This window comes from Ruditapes philippinarum, unplaced genomic scaffold (assembly GCF_026571515.1).
Source record: "Ruditapes philippinarum isolate M1 unplaced genomic scaffold, ASM2657151v2 ctg662_1_1_1_1, whole genome shotgun sequence".
NCBI classification, from domain to species: domain Eukaryota; kingdom Metazoa; phylum Mollusca; class Bivalvia; order Venerida; family Veneridae; genus Ruditapes; species Ruditapes philippinarum.
In genome coordinates this window covers 312476-334509 of record NW_026865029.1, presented here as the reverse complement: position 1 = coordinate 334509, position 22034 = coordinate 312476, and the positions used below count along the sequence as shown (strand labels likewise).

Genomic DNA, 22034 nt, shown 5'->3' with positions numbered 1-22034 from the left:
TTATAGACAGCTTTGTCAGTGATGTGACAACTGTACACACTACTCCGGGATTGGTAATATAGCCTATTGTAGAATCGATTTCAAAATATAATTTATTCAATAAAGTAGAAAATTTGAAAACTTTAAAAGCCAACGTTAAGAAACTACAAAATTAAATTTTATTTGAAAGCTACCAGCATAGACAACCCAATACCGCAGGTTTTTAACAAATTCAACATTTACATATTGAATGACGGGAATTTGAATTCAAAAAAAAGAAAGTATTTTGTTATAAACGTTAAGTATTTCTAATATATGATTTCCTTTTTCATTTCGTTCAATACTAGATCGTACACTTTTCACCAAGAATATTGTTCAATATTTTACCTGAATCGGACTTTTATGCTATATACACATATATGTATCACAGGATGTGACGCTTCATCGAAGATCGTTCAGACTTGTGTTAATTGTGCTCCTGGTCCTAACTGCCATGACTACTACCAAAGTAACGTAAACAAAAGATTGGAAACCAACTGTCTTACCATTAAAACTTCAGGTTCGTTTTTAAGTTTCCTTATTTACAGACCATGTTAGTAGTACCTTTGATCTTTATGCATTTATCATCATTACACAGTTTACAAGGATAGGCATTGTGTCACCGTATGCACATAAGGACGCATAAAACATAAGACATCGTATACAGCTTACACTGGATACAACATACCACAAGCTGTATAGGACAATATGCTGCATATCGCTGTATAAAGCTTAGCTTTGTAGAATAACCAAAATGGTGACTATGACCACAACCACGTCAACGACTACGCCAACGACTACTAACGATTAGTACTTTTACGATGACATTATCTACGAGTAAGGCTATGATTATTATTATTATTTCGACTACCCGCCGAGGACAACAACAACTTTGGTCACGACTAAGACTAAAACGACTAGTACGATTAGAATTTCAAGCGAAGACAACGACAACCACTAACACAAAATCAATAGGAATCATTTTCTGGTCATCATTTACTTTCCTACTTGATATGACGACCCATGGCAAAACATCATTCCTTTTTTGGTAAAAAACGGTTGCTTTGCTGTTGTTTTGGTCAAAGGAAAGCGATCTTGATTATTTACTGGGGATTTCCCTACCAAATCAGTCAACTATAAGACAAGCAAATCACGTTGCCTTATCTGCCGTGGAGCAGAAGACCAATATAAAGACGGTATTTTCTAGTATATCTTTTTAAATATTTAATTATTTTACATGGGATGGAGTGCGGAACAAGAAATCTATATAAAATGTTTCGTTGGGGTTAACTAAGTATTTCTTTCTCAGATTCAAAGCGCTTGAGTTTTTTTATGTTTCAAAATAGATAAAGAATTATTTCAAAATCTATTCAATAACGAATTAAAACAGTGCTAGGTGAATGATTTCTTCTTTCCCCGGTATCATTGTTTTTATCTCAAGCATTCGATTTTGATGCATTTCAACTGACCAAAGTAATCATGAAATACCGAAATAATTTATGAATTGGAGCCAATGTTTGAACAAAGAAAGTCTTTTTGAAATCGAAATTATGGTACCGGGGAAAAACTGATTCGCTTTGCACTGCTTTAATTCGTTTTTAGATAGGTATAATTTGAAATTGAATTCATGTGGTATATGTACTTTTTATTGCTATAGATAGTGACAGTACTATTGTCCACTACCATCGAATTTACAGCTCCTGCAACCGAACACAATGCTCTCAAGTTCGTCAAGAAATCGGAGAACTAGTATACAGAGATTCGTGTAATATCGGTAAATATCTCGTACGAATAAAACCCATTAACTATATTGGCCTATACACGTATTGCCAATAATATTATGTATCCAATATGGGCACACATATATAGGATTGTTGAAATATTACCCTTATGGAGAGAACATATTATATTCAGATGGGTTTCTTAATAAGGAAAAGGTTGAGTGCAGGTCCCGAGCGACGAGGGTCCTGAGCACTGAGACAACGTTTGTTCCTGATTAGATGAATCAAAGGAAATAAAGAACATTCGAAACTATATATTCCTCGAAATCCTCCTGGTAATATATTTTACTTGAATAAAATAAGGAAGACATATATAAAATCATGATTTCATTGATCACTTGTAGCATAATGATTTTAAAAGTAAAATATTTACATACAGCGAGAGCGAGAAATAATTCTATGGTAGTTATTGGTATATGTGAACAATACATTTGCAACTCTTGCCCTAGCATCCATTCGAATGAGACCCAAGTTTTTAAGGTTTGATATGCACTGGGCCACACGACCAGCAAAGATCTACTTACTATGTTTTTCTGTATACATGACGATGTTTCATAGAATTATACAAAATTTGAGTTTTCATTTAATGAGCTCTACATAAAAAAGAAGATATCCTTGTATTAGAGATGTTGTTTGTTGGAGAGACTTCAGGTGTATTTGATTATTATGGAGGATGCTGATTGAAAATATTGATGTTTAATTCAATACTGTTAATGATATACTGTCTGTCAAATGTAATTTTATGTGGTATACACCCATTATACATCTATGACGAAATATAGGTGCTATGATAAGAGTTCTGATGAATTCTTCATATTAAAGGGTATAAAGCTATATGTTATGAATTATGTTTATAAAATGAATCAACAGTGAAATTCTATTGATGCTAAAACTTAATGGTTAATACACGATAGTGTCGGATATTGAACATAAACAGAATAATACTTTTTTTTAAAATGTATTGTCTGTAAACAAAGTACAAGGCAAGATTTGAATATATATATAAATGGTGGACCTGATAACGTCTTTGTGATTATTACGCGGCACCTGAACATAACATTATACTCCATTTGTAGGCAACGTAAGGATCTAAGCAAAACTATCATTGGCACGTTACTGCTAATGAATAATAAGTATTTTTCATCATTATTACGTTTGTTTAGTTGTGTAAACTGCAGACTATATATATATATATCTTTATACACTTGATACTCTAATTGATTGGTGCTTTGTTAACAATTATAGAATCAAATGTCTATTCTCGAGGGGTTTATGTGATATAATTTGCCTGTTTCAGAGTGTCAGAAATTCGAGATATTTCAGTTAGATGACGTCGGCGGATCTTGCGACGTCATACACACTGAAGAAGGCGGTCTAACGTTCCATTATTGTATCGAGAAATGTCTTGACATGCCTGGTTGCAGAGGATCAACTTTTACTTCCTCTACGGGGAAATGTGAATATCACAATTGTTCAAATCGTACGACGTCACCGGGTCTAAGATTTATGTGGAAACACTGCATCGACTACGGTATGTCATTACTGAGGAAAATACCAATTTAATGACTTTTGTTAAATAATTACCGTAACAAATTAATATTCAATAAAAAGAAAATACCACTTTTATGATTTTTTTGTAAAATAAATACATTAATAAATAAACAAAAATGAAAAAAAATAAACTTCAGTGATCTTATAAAGTCTTAGGTGATTACCAAACATGTAATAATAAAAGAGTTTAAAAGATAAAATCGATATCTTTTATCATTTTGAATATTATTATTTAAAAACAATTTGAGATTATGGTTCATAACTTCGCTTTAAACTGTGTGTTTTTTTTGTTAAAAAGAGCCGCAAAGGGATTTTCAGCAAATTTGTGATGGTTGTGACATGAGTGATTTGTGCCAGAAGCATGCTAATGCACTCGTTCCCCCCTATCCGTCCTGGGAGACATGCGAAGTCCAGTTCCAAAGTTCTGAAAGTCGAGATGTTATCATGTACAGAACTTACACCAACGGCTGCTTCCTGATGAACTGCACGATGGTAAAACAAGACAATTTAATGTCTAAAAGGGTGTTTAGGAATTCGCCTGCCTCTGGTAATATCACAATTATTACATTTATGTAACGTTCACTCGTTTTCTATTGTTAAAATGTTTTTTCCCTTTCAAAGAACTGTTGTTTTTTTTTCGTTTCATAGTAATTCTTTTTTCTTTTCAAAGTACTCAAACTATTTTACTTTAAAAGTTCTCCTTTTTCAAATTAATCCTTATTTTTGTTTTTAGAAGTTCTTCTATTTACATTGAGAGACTTCTTGTTTGTTACAAAGAACTCCACTTTATGTTTGAAAGAACTCCTGTTTTCGTTTAAAAAATCTCCAACGGCCATGTGCTCATATTATTGTATCAAAGTTCCTATTCCAGCGCAACATAATTATACGACAAAATCTCTCGTTACCGCGGAAGCCTATTACAAACATAAGGCACACACACAAGTTCTATAGCATAAAAATATGATCAGAAAAGTTTCATCTAACGTGTCCTGAATAGTTATAACTTTTTATAATTTAATCAGAATTTTAAATGGTAGGCACTGTATTTGAAAAACCCTGATTTGGATGGACATTTAAATTTTAAACTGTGCATGCTTTATTATTGTACCTTTTATTTTCAGATTGTCCCATATTTAGACTTTTTACTCTAAATGGATATATTGGCACATGCCAAATTATTGGCTTTCATGAGGGAGGTGTTAACTTAGATTATTGCATTGATAAATGCCTGGACATGCCTTACTGCCGAGGTGTCAGCCACGATGCCACACAGCTAAAGTGTTTCTATCATAACTGCATAGAAAGAGATGTGAACGCATCGTATACATTTGTTAAGAGAGTTTGCATGACCTTCGATGGTAAGTTTTATACTTATTCGACTGAGACACACACAGACATACACACACACACCTGTATATAAAAATACAAGTTTAGATTTCTTTTCTCTTCTTTTTATAATATGTATTGCTTTACAAACACTGAAAGGGAATTGATAATTTGTTATGCTAAACACTGACATAGAGTTGATTGAAGTATATGCAGTTAACGCCTTACAACATTTTTTTTTCTGTTGACCACTATCGGTATGTACCTTCCAAGTGTACAACGTGTACATTCTTATAGCACTGGCGATCTAGGCAATTTGGTGAAACGACACTTAACATCACTTTCAGATAAAGAAGAATCGAAGGTATTCCACCTACCAAATATAAACTGTATCAGTTGAATGCAGGGATATGAATAAACAACCTACATAACAAAGAGTTATGGTTCATTAACACCACACCCCTCTCACTTACCTCAAATGTGAATAAAAAAAAAGCTTAACCCGGACTTTCTTTTGGAAGTATCAATAGAAGATAAAATTCGGAAATTAAGCAAGCATTGGCCATTATGGTTGTAAGTGCCGTTTTTTGAAGACAAAAATGTGAGGTATTGTCATTACCGACTTAGAATTAGGCATTGGCATACGTTTTTTTGTTAAGATTTGGTTATGGTCATCAACTTCAATACTTAGGCATTACATAGAAGTACATTGAGGTGTTCTGCCTGTCACACTCATGTTTAGGTTAAATGGTAAAGGTCACTGTGATTGATAATATATAAAGGTCAATTTTCTCAGAAAGTTTAAATATATTTATTTTAATATTGGTGTATTGTATATTATTATCATGTGATGCAACTTCACAGGGGCTGATAGTCTAAAGTAATATTTTCCCCTTTTCCTTGGATAAGTATTTTGCCCTGGGTAACTTTTTTGTTAGGATTAATTTCTCAAAAGGTATCGAAGATATTAATATAATATTTTGCATACTTGTTTAATACAACATTTGAAATGCATTTTTAAAGGGAATATATCTCTGCATGGCGTATTAGTCCAATAACTCAAAACTGTTTTTCTATAATCTTTATAAACTTTTCTCAAAAACTATCAGATATATATTCACTTCAAACTTTAAATACTTGTTCAACTTAATAATAAAATGCAAAAATTGCAAACAGTTTATCAGAATTGTGCCCTCTTTTCTACTTTGCTTGTATCGTGCAATCAAGTACTGAAAAAAGTGGAGCACGCTACACATTGGACAACTCTTGTAAGACACCATCCTTCTAGCATTATGCGAGCTACTAGTCAAGTTTTCAAGTTTTCCGGACAAGCATTATCAAGCTGTTTTAGGGGAAATCATTGCAATTTAAGTAGAGCGATCGTTCTTTGACCCTTCTTTTTGGTATCGGATTATGCAATTTTGTAAAGGTTCAGGTTATTAGATAGTTAATACGTTATATTTCGGGTAAATGGGTATCATTAAATATAAGCAAGGTAGCATTTTGGCTCTTACACTTACCCTGACTGTTCTTTTATCATTTCCCGTCATCATTTTTTAAGTTATTCTCCGGACTAGACTGTGATGGACGGACAGTCAAAAGTTTTTTTTTTATCTTTTATCCATGTTAGCCGCATTAATTAAACCCTTATAAAAGAAATTACATAAAGAAAATGTATCATGCCTTTTATTCATGTGGCTACATTCACATACCATGCTTTCACCTTCAGGTAGCATATATTTTGATTTAACATCGTAATATCTTTTTCTTCATAGAGCTGGATCCTGTTAAACCATACGTACAAACGATTAAAAATTTTGTTGATAATTGTGGTCTTCCGAAGTTTGCAATAATGACGGATACCAATATTACATCAGCCAATCTTTGCAATACGACATGTAGTGAGTGCGACGTTACTGTATACAACCCAATAAACGAAGAGTGTCATCACAGCCAGTGCGACAGACCATATGGTCTCGGGCAAGGAACTACGTTATTACGAAAAACAAATAATCCAGGTAAAATTACTTTAACTAATCGGTTTATAAATTAAAACAGCATCAAGCTTCAAATAAAAAATTACATTCTAAGGGAACAGGTGGGGCCTTTCCTGTTTTGGAGGCTTAAGATGCATTTCAAATAACTAAAAAATACTTTTTTATAGAAGCGGTAAACCGTTGAGTTGTTTTATTCGAGGATGCATGACATGCATGCATTCAGGACATTAAATTCCGCCATCATTGGAACTACAAAGACCGAAGGCAATTGCTTTTCACACCCTCTTACAAGCAAGCACAATTGGCAAATATCGACCTAATGGCAAGATATTGATATTCTCTCAATGTAAAATCATCAATTATAAAAATGCCTAAATAAAGTGCCGACCATATTGTTAAATTTCAATTTAAGAATTCATCCGAAATACTTAACGAGTTTAACGCAACTGCAAATGTTTGTTTCTTAGTTATAAATGCATACAAAGTTGTCAGAATGTTAAGTTTCAAATACTGCTCATGTCATAAATTATTACGGAGTTTCTTATATTTTATTATTATACATCAACGGGCACATTAAGATTGATCATGTTTATGAGTGTCAGACATATTTTCATTCATAATTTTACCGAAATAGACTATATATTTCTTCGGATGTTAAAAATATACATTCTGTCTACATTATCAATTATAACACTGGCTGTTTTTGTTTACATGTAAAACCACGTGGTAGAACTACTTTCAATTCTTCATTAGTCCGAGAATATTGGGAATTATAGCCGAGATGTGCCTATTGATAGACGCTAAATTGATATTGAATACAGTAATGTTTTAAATCAGATAAACGCGTGGAGTAAATGCTAGAAATCATTGGTTTCATTTAATATTGTATGAAAGAAATAAAACTAGCGTAGGAATTAAATAAACTAGAAAAAAGTATATCAACTGATAAGGATTTTATACGTGCCCTTATCACCGAAAACAAATATAATATATAATTACATTATAGAATGCCTACACTTAGAAATGAAAACAATAGCTGGTAGTGCTCCGAATTGTGAAGCTTTCGAGTATGACGAAGGTGTGCTCAACGTGGAATTTTGTCTCCGGCGGTGTTTGGACCTCCCGGGTTGTTTCTCGGGTTACATGGATAAAACAGCTTTTAACTGCACATATCACAGCTGTACCGACTATGTCTCAAAAAATACTTTAGATATTTTTTCAATCAAGAACTGTTTTACAGGTTAGAACACATTATTTAATTTGCGACTTAAAAACAACTTAGAAATACATATACGAGTAATCAACAGTTCCAATGAATTATTAAAGAAAACAACCTACCTAATGATTTATGTTGTAAAGGAAACATTTATGTGCTACTTTTACCGATTCATGTACTGATTTACATCATTATCGTTATTTTTATAATGTTGTGTCTAGAAGCAAAAACATTTTTGTGCTTTCAAAAAAATCCAACAAAAATCTGTAAAAACGCTATCGATATATTGTTTAGACTGCCCGTCTCCAACGACACAGACTTGTTTAAATTGTAAACAAGGATCGTTGTGTCAGTCGTTCTACTACAAGATGACAGCTTCAAACTCAAGCTCCTGTAAATTGTTGTGCGATTCAGAAACTTTATGCAAGGGGGCTATATATGACAGCAGTAGCATGGAATGCCAGTTATTTGATTGCGCGTATGCTACACAGCAATATGGCTCAATATTCTACAGGACATCATGCAATGATGGTAATATTTATGTTATTTAACATTTAACTGTACAATTACGGAATATGTTTTGACGTGTACAGAGCTTGAGAAATCATATTTTTGGAGGGACCTGCCTTCCAGTTTTTGTACTTAAAATAACTTAATTCATTAGTTTTCATCAAAATTATTTCAAAGAATTTGCGAGGTTAAGATATGATTCTGATTCTTTTGTCTTTAATGGCTTATAATTGATGAAGAATGAAAATTGACATTTTGTCATGTATCTGATCACATCTTGAATGCTGCAATTAATATCGAATGTAAATATTTGATTAATTTTAATAACTTTAATAAAAACGCAATAATGCGGTAATGTCACATTATTTGATGAAACAGAAATATAGCATATGTGACTTTATTTGGAATTAGAAAGGACGAGAACATATATTGGAAATATAATAAGCACGTATTGAAAGTAAAATGATAAATCATGTGGTTTCTATGAGATAATAGCTTTTATTTTTTAAAAATCTATACAACATTTTTGATTTTTTTTTCCAGATTGTCCAATATATGAAATATACATGATAGAGGGATATGTAGGAAGTTGTGATATAATACCGTCCATGACAGAGTATCTTGTAAACTATCCAGAACTTTGCTATGAGCGTTGCTTGGAAACGGCCGAGTGCAGAGGTGTCACATATGATCCCAAAAAGTTGCATTGTTATTATCACATATGTGACTGCCATCTAGCGTCCACTAGGGTGCCTAGCTTTAAATTTATGTGGAAGTACTGCTTAGAAAGTAAGACATATCGATATTTCAGTAAAATACTTAAGTATATCTGAACAAGGCAAATGTTTTTTCCTATGATAGACTACAAACCAGGTGCTTGATATGTTATTATGAAATGCATGTGAATGTAAAATGCACTGTGATTATTTTTCACGTTGCATCTGTTGTTGACAATTTTAAACACATGAACTAAGGTTTCTTTCGACATTTGGCCAGCACAGACACATATGAATACAAAACACGCTAGTAGTTCGTCACTTTGTTTTACATATTCCACAAGCGACTAGCCGGTGCTAGGGGTCGTGGATAATAGCTTGTATTTACTAGTACTATCCATGAAAAGACTCAATCGACTCAATCAAACTGCGCATGCAACATTCTCAGGTCTGCATTGTTTTGGACTTATTTATATTTTTCTTTATTCAATCAAAACAAGGTCGGGACTTTGGGTATCTGTTCAGACAGAAATTTTTTATGTATGAATTAGACAGCTATACTATTTGTATAACATCATCAGAAAAATATAAATCACAATTATCTTTTCAGACGTATTAAACCGCACCATTCTCCTGCAAACCAACCCTACATTAAGTCCAAGGGCTTATCCAACGTCACCCGTATGTAAACCAGAGCCTATCTATATAATGCCGTGTCAGTGCAGCACTGGAGCCTTTGACAATTTTACGACAGAAGAAATAGTTCAGCAACTAGAGCAGAACCTAACAATAGACGCACGTTCCACTTCCGCCAATACACGGAAATTAACGTCTGCCGAGGATAACCGACCAACATCGGTTGCTGTTGGTAGGTTTCTGATATTAAACTTATTATCTTATACTGTCATTATCTTAAACACCATGTATGTTGTAGTTTATTTGATCTAAACCGGAAATCATTGACATATGTACCAAATTTTTAAAATTACCTATTCACAGTTCTCAAAACTGTATACGTAGTTGAAGATTAAGTTGAAGTTGACGTAAACTTAAGATTTGTTATCATTTTATTGTCTTAAAATACGTCAGATACCTGTTATTATTATGATCTGTGCAAGAATGAAATATCTGATTTCATCTCATTTCAGGTACCATTGGCGTTATCTTGCTCTCTAGCGTAGTGGCATTAATAATTGCTTTGGATATTCCAAATCTATTCAAATTGCAGACACCAATAAATTCAAAAACAAAAAAAATCAAGAACAAGAAGAAGAAAACTAAAAATGTTGACGAAAAAGTAGACACATCAAAACAACTTCATGTTGAAAATATTGACTAAGTTGAAGTTTCACAAGAAATATGTGTACAATGTCTTGTTAAGATCTTTAACCAAACTTAACAATGTGAAACGTTTTCATGGTAATATCCTTTTAACAAGGTAAACTTTACTTTAAGTAACGAAGTAGACATACTTGTTTACAATTTTGACATAATTATATTTTTTTCTCCATGGTTTAGGAAAAGTTGATATGATGCGCTTTTTTTTGTATAAGTATTTGATAGATTTTCCCACCAAAGTAAAACTTTTCAAAATGGGCTTTACGTTTTATTTATATTTTGCGTATAATGTGATATGTTATATATTATTTCTGCCAAACATACACTTGCGTAAGAATCTGAAATACCTTAATTCAACTATTAATTTTATTGATATTTTTTTGACAAGTTTACTGAAGTTTTCAATGGAAATAGATATGCTTTCATTGATGTTTTACAGTGGTGTATTACAACGAATTATCACACTCTCAAATCCAAATATCATTTAATAATAATCTGTTTTTTAATTTATTGTTATCATAAAATAAAGTAGATTTTATGAGACCAACATTTATACCCAACACCAAACTATCAGCGCTATGAATTGGAAGACTTTAAGATGTATGCATGCATTAATGTGCGCGCACACGTACGTGCGTGCGTGCGTGCGTGCGTGCGTGAGTGAGAGAGTGCGTGCGTGCGTGTGCGTGTGTGTGTTTCATAACCTTCCTATATTTAAAGCATTATTCAAGGTGACATTCTGCCCAAGTAATTGTAGATGGTGCGTGTACATGTAAGTCAATAATTCATAAATCATAGTTGTTTTTTTACATTTATATTTTGCTTTGCAAAAATGATCAATAATTCACGCAAATTTACTTTGAAATAGTCATATGTTTAAATATATAGGCCAATCACCTCAACGTAACAATAAATATATGAACATAACATCACTTCAACTTAATCTGAAATGTCATTTTTGTTTGTTTTGATATCATGTCTTGTCAATTGTATCATTTTACAAAATCAATGCATGCGAAATAAACCGATAAATACTCTTACGAAACCCTCACATTTCTTGCTATTATAGTAGAACTCAATTAATTATTATTCCTACATGTGTATTTTCTATATTGTATTAATTTGCATAATATTGATGTATGTACTATTCTTTGCACATGTTTAAGTATTGTTGGTTAAAACAATAAACAGAGTATGGTATGGCCATTAAACACAATTTGATAGTTTCTTATTCCTCGCGTGGCTGTTCATAAATACAGATACACACTAACCTCAAATAGTGTTATCTGTTTCAATGTTTATTGCAAATTTAAGTTTTTTTCATGTTGATTATACACCATAATCACGCAATTTGACGGTGTTGCTATGTCATGTGGGGGTTGCGCTCATTGAACGTGGCCCCTTTTTTAATCTTTTCATATTTCCTTGTTAACTAGCCATGGATTTGTTTTGAGATTTGCTTTATGCAAGTTAGAAATAGGGCTACATAACATTAATAGCAGATAATTAATACAAACTGAAAATATCTAATTCTTTAAATCATGAGACCTTGTTATATATCTTGCGTATTATCGTTATTTCCCTTCTTAAAATGCGCATGCCTCGTCAGGTTTTTGACATGTTAAATTCATATTTGCACCATCCCTGCCTATTTATCATAAACAGCTCATATTTCAATTGTTAAAGAAGAAAAAAATGAATATATTATAGAAAAATATAGTGGTTTAAAAATGAGTAATTTCCAACATGGCATTAAGCAGTCAAGAAATAAGTTGTTAACAAAGAAATAGAGTCTTAGTGTCATATATTTAGCTACTAGTATTATCACTGTTAAAATGTTATGTCGGTGTCGTGAATATCAATTTAAATAATCTCTTCATTCAAGGACATTTGAATTGAAATACTGCTGAATTATTGAAATACATTTCTGAAGTTCTAGATGTTTGTTAACTAACTGCGATGACTTGGCATAAGATACAAACGCAGTCATGTGGCTGTTTACAATAACAATGTCGTCGACCTTTGGATTTTCTGCAAAACAGATTTCTTCAACCGACTGTAGCATTCTCTCAATTCCGAGTAAGAATTGTTCACATGGAATCTGAAAATCCTTGCTGTCCATTATGTTATGTCCTTTGATGAAGATACTAGGAATATGTAATTTGAATTTTTCACCCCGCATGAAGAGGCGAACCAAACGGCTGACTTCAATTTTTTCCTCAGTTTTCCTGTTGAATAGATAGTGAAGACATACTGCAACAAGCTGTTTGAAACAGACTGCAAGGTTAGCTGTTTCTTTACAGTGATAACCATGCTTTAGTACAAGTGTTTTAAAAACGTATGAGGATAAGAACGTAACCCCTCCGCCACTATTGAAAATAAACTTCAATAGTTTATAACAGTCTTTGTGATGAGTATCTAGACAACGGACAAGATCTACTTCCGTCTCTGTAAAGGTCAGTCGGAAACAAAGTGGACAAGATGGTCCTTGGTCGTGAGTCAAAACTAACATAAACTTACCATGTTTAACAGTTTTGTTGAGAACATCTGTATGGAATGTGTCATTTTCATTAATTATATCGTCGTTTAAGTCAAATTCAATTGCTGGGGTTATGTCCACTTTTATCGTTCTTTTACGTTTTTGACGAGTATAAGGCTCCCAGAGAAAGTGCTGTGTAAATGCCGGTCCGTTCTTTTGGACGCGTTTATCAATGCGCATTAGTCCTGTTGTTGTTGGGCATACGCCAACGTCTGATACACTTTTTGATATTTGTGATACTTCGTACATAAAGGCATTGCCTAGGGTATCAAAATATTCTGGTAACATAACTGCAAATCCATGTGTTTTAAAATAGGCTTGCAGATAATCTCCCCGAAGCCATTTGCACCATCTCTTTTTTAAATCAGGATCTGTGACTTTAATATGGGCATAACCTCTATCTTCTTTACATACTCTCTCGACCTGCATTCCATTCTGTTTATAAATAGCAAGGTAGTCGAATTCGTCCGGAAATACAATACTTGTTCTTTCTGCCATACTACCTACTTTTAAAAGTCTTGAGAAAGGAAGCCAATGTACTTTTGAGGTCACGTGCCCTAAAATGATCGAAACGAGTGTTTCAATGGCACGTACTATGTCAACTGTCTCTTCTCTAGGTATCTGAAAATTTATTCGCTCCTTTAGTAGATCGCGAAAATAGTAGGTCAGTTTACAATTCTTTTCTTCTTCTACAACGTCACTCTCTTTATTTTCCGCCATCGTTTATAATTCCAAAGTGTTTTCTAAGAGATAGGTATTGCTTTAACTTGAACACATTATCCACTCTTTCTGTTTTGACCTGAAAATGTTTTTTTTTAAAAGTTTTAAAATATATACAAATACTTGTTTGAAAAAAAAAAGATTTGAAAATGTATATAACTACTTGGTTACAAGATACATAGATTAAAATGTTCGCAATTTCTTAGGTATGTGCCTACATTGTCACAATGTATATAAAGAGCATGGCATTATTTCAAGTATAAATGAAAAAAATTACAATATCTTTACGTTGTTATTATATTTTTCAATTTTATATTAAAATTTGTAAAACAAAGTCATTAACTAATGCGTCTTGAGAAAATGTCTATAAATGTTCTTAATTTTTATTTATTTATCAGTAACATTCACTTGATCAAAAGACTAGGACAGTCTCTTCGCATTCTAAGCAATTTTCATATTTTATCTTAAAAATTATTCTTTGTAAAAAATTTTATTATACAGCTCATCTTGACAACGAAAATCATATTGTGTCTTTTAGAAAGTAGTCCTCTAAGACAAAAATGGTAGACTTTAAATATTATAATAAATATAAAGAATAACGAAAATCTGGAAAAAAAACAACAATTGTCAATATTTACTTCACTTAATATATGTACATGTGTATAATCAATTTCCTTGTAGGTAGACTATTAATTATGTAAGTCCATGGTATGTATACGTATTTGCTTAGATAAAACAAATTTTTTACAATAATTTAGGCAAACCAATATAGTAACTGTCATGTGTGCGTTATCGCAAAATATGCATTTTATGTAAACAATGGTTATAGATAAGAACAAAATTTTAAAGGAAATTACCATCTTGTTGTATGATTCATGATATTTGAATTAAAACCACTATCAGATATTTATCGTAATATTTGTCATACGTTCGACCAGATAAAATGATGTATTTCTTAAGATGTGTGAAGTTGGCGGCCTAGTGGCCCAACGGCCTAGCGGCGTGAAGTTGGTGGCCGGGCAGCCCAGCGGTTTGCGGAATGAAGTTGGGGGCCGGGTGGCCCAGCGGCTCGGGTCGTGAAATTGGCGGCCGGGCGGCCAAAAATTTTAATGTTGGAGACAATTTATTTAAACAATAAAACACACAGATATATATATTATATATATATTTCTTCCAACTACACAAAAAAAAAAGATAAATAATAATGTTCTATTAGTTTTTTCTTTTTATATACCTTTTTAATATCAGGAATGGTCTTAAGAACTTCATAAGTCTCGTTTTTATCATATCTATAACATTTCTACAATATCTAAATTTCTTGCTGCCAGGTCGCTAGAGAGAAAAAACCTTTCTGAAATGTGACTTTTTCCTTTTATATAACTGTTAAATGATAAGATATGTCTTTAAAAGTTAATTAAGAGTCGTAATTCAATTCTTTTTCATAACTTTTACAACATTGAAATTTTGGGCTGCCGGACTGCGAGACCGCTGGCCGCCAACTTCACAAAAATAATGATAAAATAAAAAAAATCTCAAAGTGATTTTTTCTTTTTATATATCCTTTAAATGATAAGAATTGTCTTTAGAACTTCATTAAATGCCGTTTTATTGTTAAAATATCATTTCTGCAACATTTAAATTTTTGGCCGCTGGGCCGTCCGGCCGCCAACTTCATGCCGCCAACCGCTGGGCCGCCCGACCGCCAACTTCACACCGCCAAGCCGCTTGGCCGCCAGTCCGCCAACTTCACACATCTTATTTCATAAAAAAATGCATCTTTATTTTTTTCACCCGCGTTTGATTAAAAGATCACGATGGGATATTTCATTTAAATATAGTTATTGACTGTATGATTAACCTAGAAACGTACATGTTTATTTTTTAAACACATTTACGATACCCACAAAAAGGAATTAGGAATGTCAACGAAAGATATGTGAAATGACTTCCCGAAAAGAATTATCAGCATGACAAATTCCAACTGATACAGCTTTTGTTAATCACAGTAAACATAAAACAGTAAATGCTACTTGTGTAATGCTATTTACTTAAAATGTTTAAATTTGAAGTTGAAATTACAGGATGAAAGTAAAAACGTATCCTGTGTCGATTGCAAATCAATGGAATCGTTATCAAAACCTAAACTCAAGTTAAGATGTTATAAAATGTTCTAATTAGTATATGCATAAGAAGAGAAGGAACACATGTGGGAAATCTTATTGACAATAAAACAAAAACAAAACACACACACACACACAAAATACGAGAAAAACAAATTTATGCTACTAGATGTTTTAAAGTGTTTTAATTAGTCTATGTACAAGAAGAGAAGGAACACATTTAAGAAATCTTATTGAAAAAATATTATGTCTTTGTATGACATACGCAATTTCTACAACTAACACAGCAAGAAGACTAATTAAGCGCCAAGAAGTGGATCAAAATCGTATTTGCAACAATAGTTGATTGCTTCATTAAATTAGAAATAAGATATATTTCAAAACAGAATGTATGATCCTATAAATGAAAAATCTAATATTTTTCCCGCAGGATTAGCTCGTTTACGAAGTCCTTTTAGGGTACACTAAGTTCTGTTTGAGGGTACATTAAGTTTCCAAAATATGTTGTACAGAGCGTCTCCCAGCTAACTTCGCAAACTTAAATGTCATAACTTGTCTAAGGGTATAAAGCAAGCGACTTTCAGTATTTTATTTCCTAGGTTACGGCAAGTAACTTAAAGGATATCATTAATTTCCAATATTATACTACGTCTTAGTTTTTATTTATATATCTTATCTGTTGGGAATTGAAAATAAAACAGATGAAAATAATTTTCAGTACTTACATGAACTTACATGAGTTATCATATTAAGATAAATCCAGTATATTGAATCACAGTTGATAAAATATCTCGTAAGTTATATCCAAATGCTTTCATAAAAATGTAAGAGATATGTTAAAATGTGAAGAAATATTATCAATAACATTTCAATCATCACGTTATCTACACAATAATCTTAAAACATGATGTGTCAAGTATAGGAATAACATGGTAAACAAAGAAATGGAGACATGTTCAAATATTTGAAATATTATGTTCCCGGACTGGGTCGATATCATCGTCACTCTTATCTTAAGATAAGTGTGCAACATGTGCAATATGTGGGTGATTAATAGTTGAAAAGTAGACTGTCCTTGAAAAATATTATTCCAGTCTAAGGGTGCCATTTATAACCTCTAAGACAAAATGAATGACCTTGGTAGATCCGCCTTGCAAGGACAAAGGCACGAGCGACGAGGACTATTTCAAGGGCGAGTTCGTGCATAGATAACTGCACGGCGTGTTTTTACGAGCGAAGGCTACTGCATTTGCAAGGACAACTGCATAAACAAAGACTTACGCATGCGTGAAATCTACGGTATAATCGAGACTGAATGTATAAGTAAACAATGCTGTACAAGAGAGAATTATTGAACGCGCGGATACTTCAAGAACGAGCATAGCCTCAAATGTTAAATAAAAAGAGAAAAAAAAGTTTCTTTATATACTTTTGTATTAAACATCAAACAAATAAGGTAACAATTTACAAAGAACATAGAGATTTAAAGAATATTAATTAGGAAAACGTTAAGGCATTACATTTATCAGAATTGTATGTATGATAAAAGTAGACAAAATATAAATATTTAACGCACGAAAAGGTTAGAAAAGAATAATAAAGTTAAACAAAAAAATCGATTAACTGTTCACATATTTTGTCTTATTCTCGTGTATGCACATTGAACACTTCTTGTTTGACGTTGCTCGGCTATTTTACAGATACTCGTCGTAGACAACTGACATCAGTTTTATTTCCTTGTTGGTGTGACGTGGTTTTTTTAAAAGTTTGAGGGAATTTTATATCGTTGAACACGGTATGAAGATTCTCTGTTTAAATAGACAACTTTCTGCACATTAGAGTCAGACATATCTTATTTACTACAAATGAATGACGAACACAGACTTGAGAATATTCATGCATTTATTTCTTAATGTGAACTTTTATCATGACATGATATATTTGACAATATGCGAATCAGCCTAGATGTACTAGTCAAATGTCGGATATGATTAAATAGTACCTAGACGTATAACTTGTAAAACACAATTAGTTAACATTTTTATGTGGCTAGTTGTCATGATATATAGTGGTCTAAAAGCCTAGCCAAGGTATTTTGACCAGAGTAGTTGTACATTTTGTAGAATTAAAATGTAAAAAAATTAAGATTTGCGTTTTTTCATCCACTATACAATAAATACATTAATATTGTAAAACTGTCTTCTTCATTCATTTGAATAAACAGTATTTCAGTCATATAGGCGGGTAGTTTCCTAATCATCGTTCCTGGAGAGTTACACCAGTACTAGACTACGTTCCTCCGCGCTAAACTACCAAAGCATTATCTATCGAACCCACACCATAGAGGTAACTGGATTAGAAGTCATCGACTCTGACCCCTCGACCACGGAAGCGGTTGAAAAAAATATTTATGACTCATTAAGCTTTTAAGTGGCAATGCAACAGGTTCACGACATGTATATATATTTGTTACAAAAATGAATATAAATGATTTAAACTAATTTTTATATAGTAAAAGTAATTAAAAAAATGTATACGAAAATATTTTTATATGAGTCAATCATTTTGAAGGCTGAAATTAAATAGGTAGCAATATACTGGAACTGTATCATCTATCTATCTTTACATATATTTATTTATCAATATCTATTCTTTAATATTCATCAATTTTATCTACCACTCATATCCTGATCAACCGTTTGATTATTCTAAAATTCAAACATATTTTGTGCATATTTACAAATTAATAGAAATTACATATATGTGTTGACACGTACTGTTTGTCTTAGATATTCACAATGTTTGAACAAGGAATAATGTTTTACTAAAATTAAAAGTTTGATGTAACTTGATCCTCCAAAAATCGACTATTTAACAATGTTTATAGTTGCTAACTGACAAAAGACTGACACAATGTAAGTTTCATTATATTTCCAAACTATGTCATTATTCCCTACTTGAAAAAAAAGAACTTGACGTAATTCAAGTCCTTTTTAACTGCAACTGTCTGGCATTTGTTTTATAATACTTAGCGTGCTAATTAGGATTAGTGTTTGTGATATTTGCTAAGAACTACTGTTTCTAATTTTATAACGAAAAGAATAAAATGTATTCAAATATTTGTTACATAAGTGTTTTAACAAGTACTGCTTTAGCAATGTATTTTGCAGGGTATGCACTGTTGGCTTGAAAGCTGAAAGTATTGTTATGCGTGATCGCAACGGGTGTTGGTTAGTAATGGTGTGGGGAGGCATAAGCTGGACGGACAAACAAACATCGCTGTGTTAAATTGAGGGCAAACCTCTGGTTAGCGGTACATGGATGAGATGTTAGACAGGGAGATGAAACTATCTGCTGGGGGAAGTGGGTGATAATTCATTTTATTGGACATTAAAGCGCGTCCATACAGTACCAGGATAGTCCAGGACTACCTGCAGAGAAATAAGACTGTCATAAACCGTATTAGAAGCATGAGGAACCGTTGATAAGCAGTTGTCTCTAGCAATAGGTCCAACATATGCATGTAAATATAAATGAAATTTGGAAAACAAGTTGCGGGTCCAAAGCTTATGTAAAGTCGGTAACAATGTTAAATGTTTAACTTGTCCTCCAAACAAATACTGTAATTTAAATAAAAAATTGGCATTAAATAATTTGTAGGTAAATCATTCCCGCAAATATTCGTATATTGGTGCTAAGCAAGTTGAGTCGTGTATATTGACATTGCTTCGATAAAAGTGACGTAGTTGAAGACATGATTAAGGAAAATATCTGCGTCCTAACTATGTTTGTTCTCATCACTAGTAAGTTTTAACTATTCCTCTTTCGTCATTCTGTTTGAAAATTTGCTGAATAAACTTCAGTCCAAAAAGATTAGAACATTATAAGGCCTATATGTATTATAAATAAATAAATATATTGATTTTTACATGTATTATAGATAAATAAATATATCGATAATTTTTACAATACCTACCCCACTTCCTTACAAAAGGTGGCAGCCATTTTGTGATTCGATATTCTACAAAATATGAAAATTAAATCCATACAAACAGCTAATTTACATGAATTTTACATATACATGTATATGAGGAAAAACACCTTAAGTTTTCAAAGATTTTTTTTAAATCTTTTTTCATAAAGATGATAGAATGGTATGAGAGTTTTTTTCATCATATCCTTAGCATTTGCTGTATTGTGAATAACCCACAAATGGGTGTTATTGTACGTCATAATTGCTATGTGAAAAACATTTATCTCAAACAAGTAACTGAATAAAACAATAAATATAAATGTATCATCATATCCTTAGCATTTGCTGTATTGTGAATAACCCACAAATGGGTGTTATTGTACGTCATAATTGCTATGTGAAAAACATTTATCTCAAACAAGTAACTGAATAAAACAATAAATATAAATGTACATAATTTTGATTATGAGCTCTGTAACAGCCTGAGTATATTTTATATACCCTTTAAACTATTGTGTGACATTTGAATTTATATTCAGGTTAGATTTTAGCCAGTTAGGTCTGCAATAATTGTGGTATAGGATCGGAAAGTAGCATTTACTTCAATGTCACATGACCAGTGGGACGTTATTATGAGTATGCTGTAAACTGTGTGGCAATAACACAACTGTTCAGTGGCAACATTCGATGGGTCAAGCAATTGATGGCGATATGCTTGCAGTCAAGTACGTCAAAAAATATGCAGTAAAGCATACAGAAAATTCGGTAGCCTAGATAAGTCGAAACAAATCTTTTTTTTTGCTTAAAGTATATTCTCGGGGTTTAGGAATTGAATGTTTTGCTGAAGGTATAATTTCAAGGTACTTCAACTTGTATTTAGCTTTATGTGTAATTTTGATGTGTTACAAGTGATATTTTGCAGAAGGTATATTCCTAAAGGTTTTCAATTGATGTTTTTCTGAAGATATATTTGTAAAGTTTTGAAAGGAATGTATATTTCTAGGGTTCTATTGCTAAGATTTTTTCGAAGGTGTATTTCCGAGATTTTAAAAAATTGAAATCAAAGAACATAGTAGATACCTCACGTTTTTTGACACTGACGTTCTGCTGAACGTATATTTCTAAGGATTTTGCTAAAGGTTTGTTTCTTAGCGTTTACAACATATGATACTTAAACGACTTAATACATTAACAATTTTGAATAGAATAAACCAAATGCATGCAAGTGCAATAGGAAAAAGGACAACGTTGAAAAGTAAAACTTGAGTAAAGCGGTTTAAAGGGATGTTCAGTTTTTTGTTATTCTTTCTTTCTTTCTTTCTTGCTTTCTTTCTTTCTTATACTACTTTAAGTTTAATTATGACAATCAAACTAATAATAAGTTCATAATATGTTAATGTGTCAATCGTGGCTTTATAAAGCTGTTTTCAATACAACACCACTTTAATTACATGTCCTTAATGATGTCAGCATAAGACTATATTCATAATCAATCAGTAAAACTTAAAACAATTAATTTCTACAGATTGCAATGAGTTTGAAGGGATTACGAAGGTCAATGTCAAGTGAACACAATAATGAGCGGCGGAACCAATGATGAGATTTGTCTTGAAAGTTGTCTAGAAAAAAACCCACTTGCCGAGGTGAATAAATCAAGAAAACTATGCCAAGACAATAACTTGCGGTTTTTTCCAAAGTAAAGGGACGCGTTCAGTCTTAATTCAAATGATAAAAGAGCTCCAAATTTTCTGTTTCGAGTTATGATTTTCTTCCGTGTCTCTCCTTTATCTATTATTATCTGATTTTTGTTCTCAAGTGGTGTCCATTAAATTGTAATTTTGTAGCATTTGTATAGAATTAAAGTAGACTTTGAGTTGATAAGACAGATGTTTAGAAAAGAACTGACACACTTAGATATTGCATGCATGCATACATCAAACTGACACGAAATTAAGTAGAAGTCAAAACATCATTGACGGCACAATAAACTTAAATTGAGATTTACTCTTCCTTATGTAATAGTGATATATAGAATTAATAGATTTTATAAAAACACCTCATATTATTGCTGTTCTACATAGGTACACCATGTGATGTACCATTCAAGACATACAGTTTTCACAACAATGTTTGCCCGACGGTAGTAATGGCATCTTTATTTAAAACTTTCATTAAGATAATTTGTCTCGATGATATGTATTTATTTTCATTTTAAAATACAAGATGTTT

General features: G+C 32.2%; 2 protein-coding genes across 2 annotated transcripts; one reads left to right on the top strand and one right to left on the bottom strand.

Annotated features, from left to right (window-relative positions):
* Window positions 1–409: 409 nt before the first annotated feature.
* On the top strand, window positions 410–11640 carry LOC132727622 (uncharacterized; the record flags this gene model as incomplete). The annotated part of the gene is made up of 11 exons (XM_060713194.1): window positions 410–538; window positions 1676–1792; window positions 3097–3330; window positions 3649–3897; window positions 4472–4708; window positions 6452–6694; window positions 7680–7913; window positions 8184–8420; window positions 8943–9188; window positions 9726–9983; window positions 10264–11640. Coding segments are annotated over 11 exons (2375 nt in total), but the record flags the coding sequence as incomplete, so codon positions are not given.
* Window positions 11641–12292: 652 nt separating this feature from the next.
* LOC132727628 (uncharacterized) lies at window positions 12293–16756 on the bottom strand. The gene is made up of 2 exons (XM_060713201.1): window positions 16558–16756; window positions 12293–13791 (listed from the first exon to the last, which is right to left on the bottom strand). Exon 2 carries the CDS (start codon window positions 13710–13712, stop codon window positions 12330–12332), a length of 1383 nt encoding a protein of 460 aa, XP_060569184.1. The 5' UTR covers window positions 13713–13791; window positions 16558–16756; the 3' UTR covers window positions 12293–12329.
* Window positions 16757–22034: the final 5278 nt, after the last annotated feature.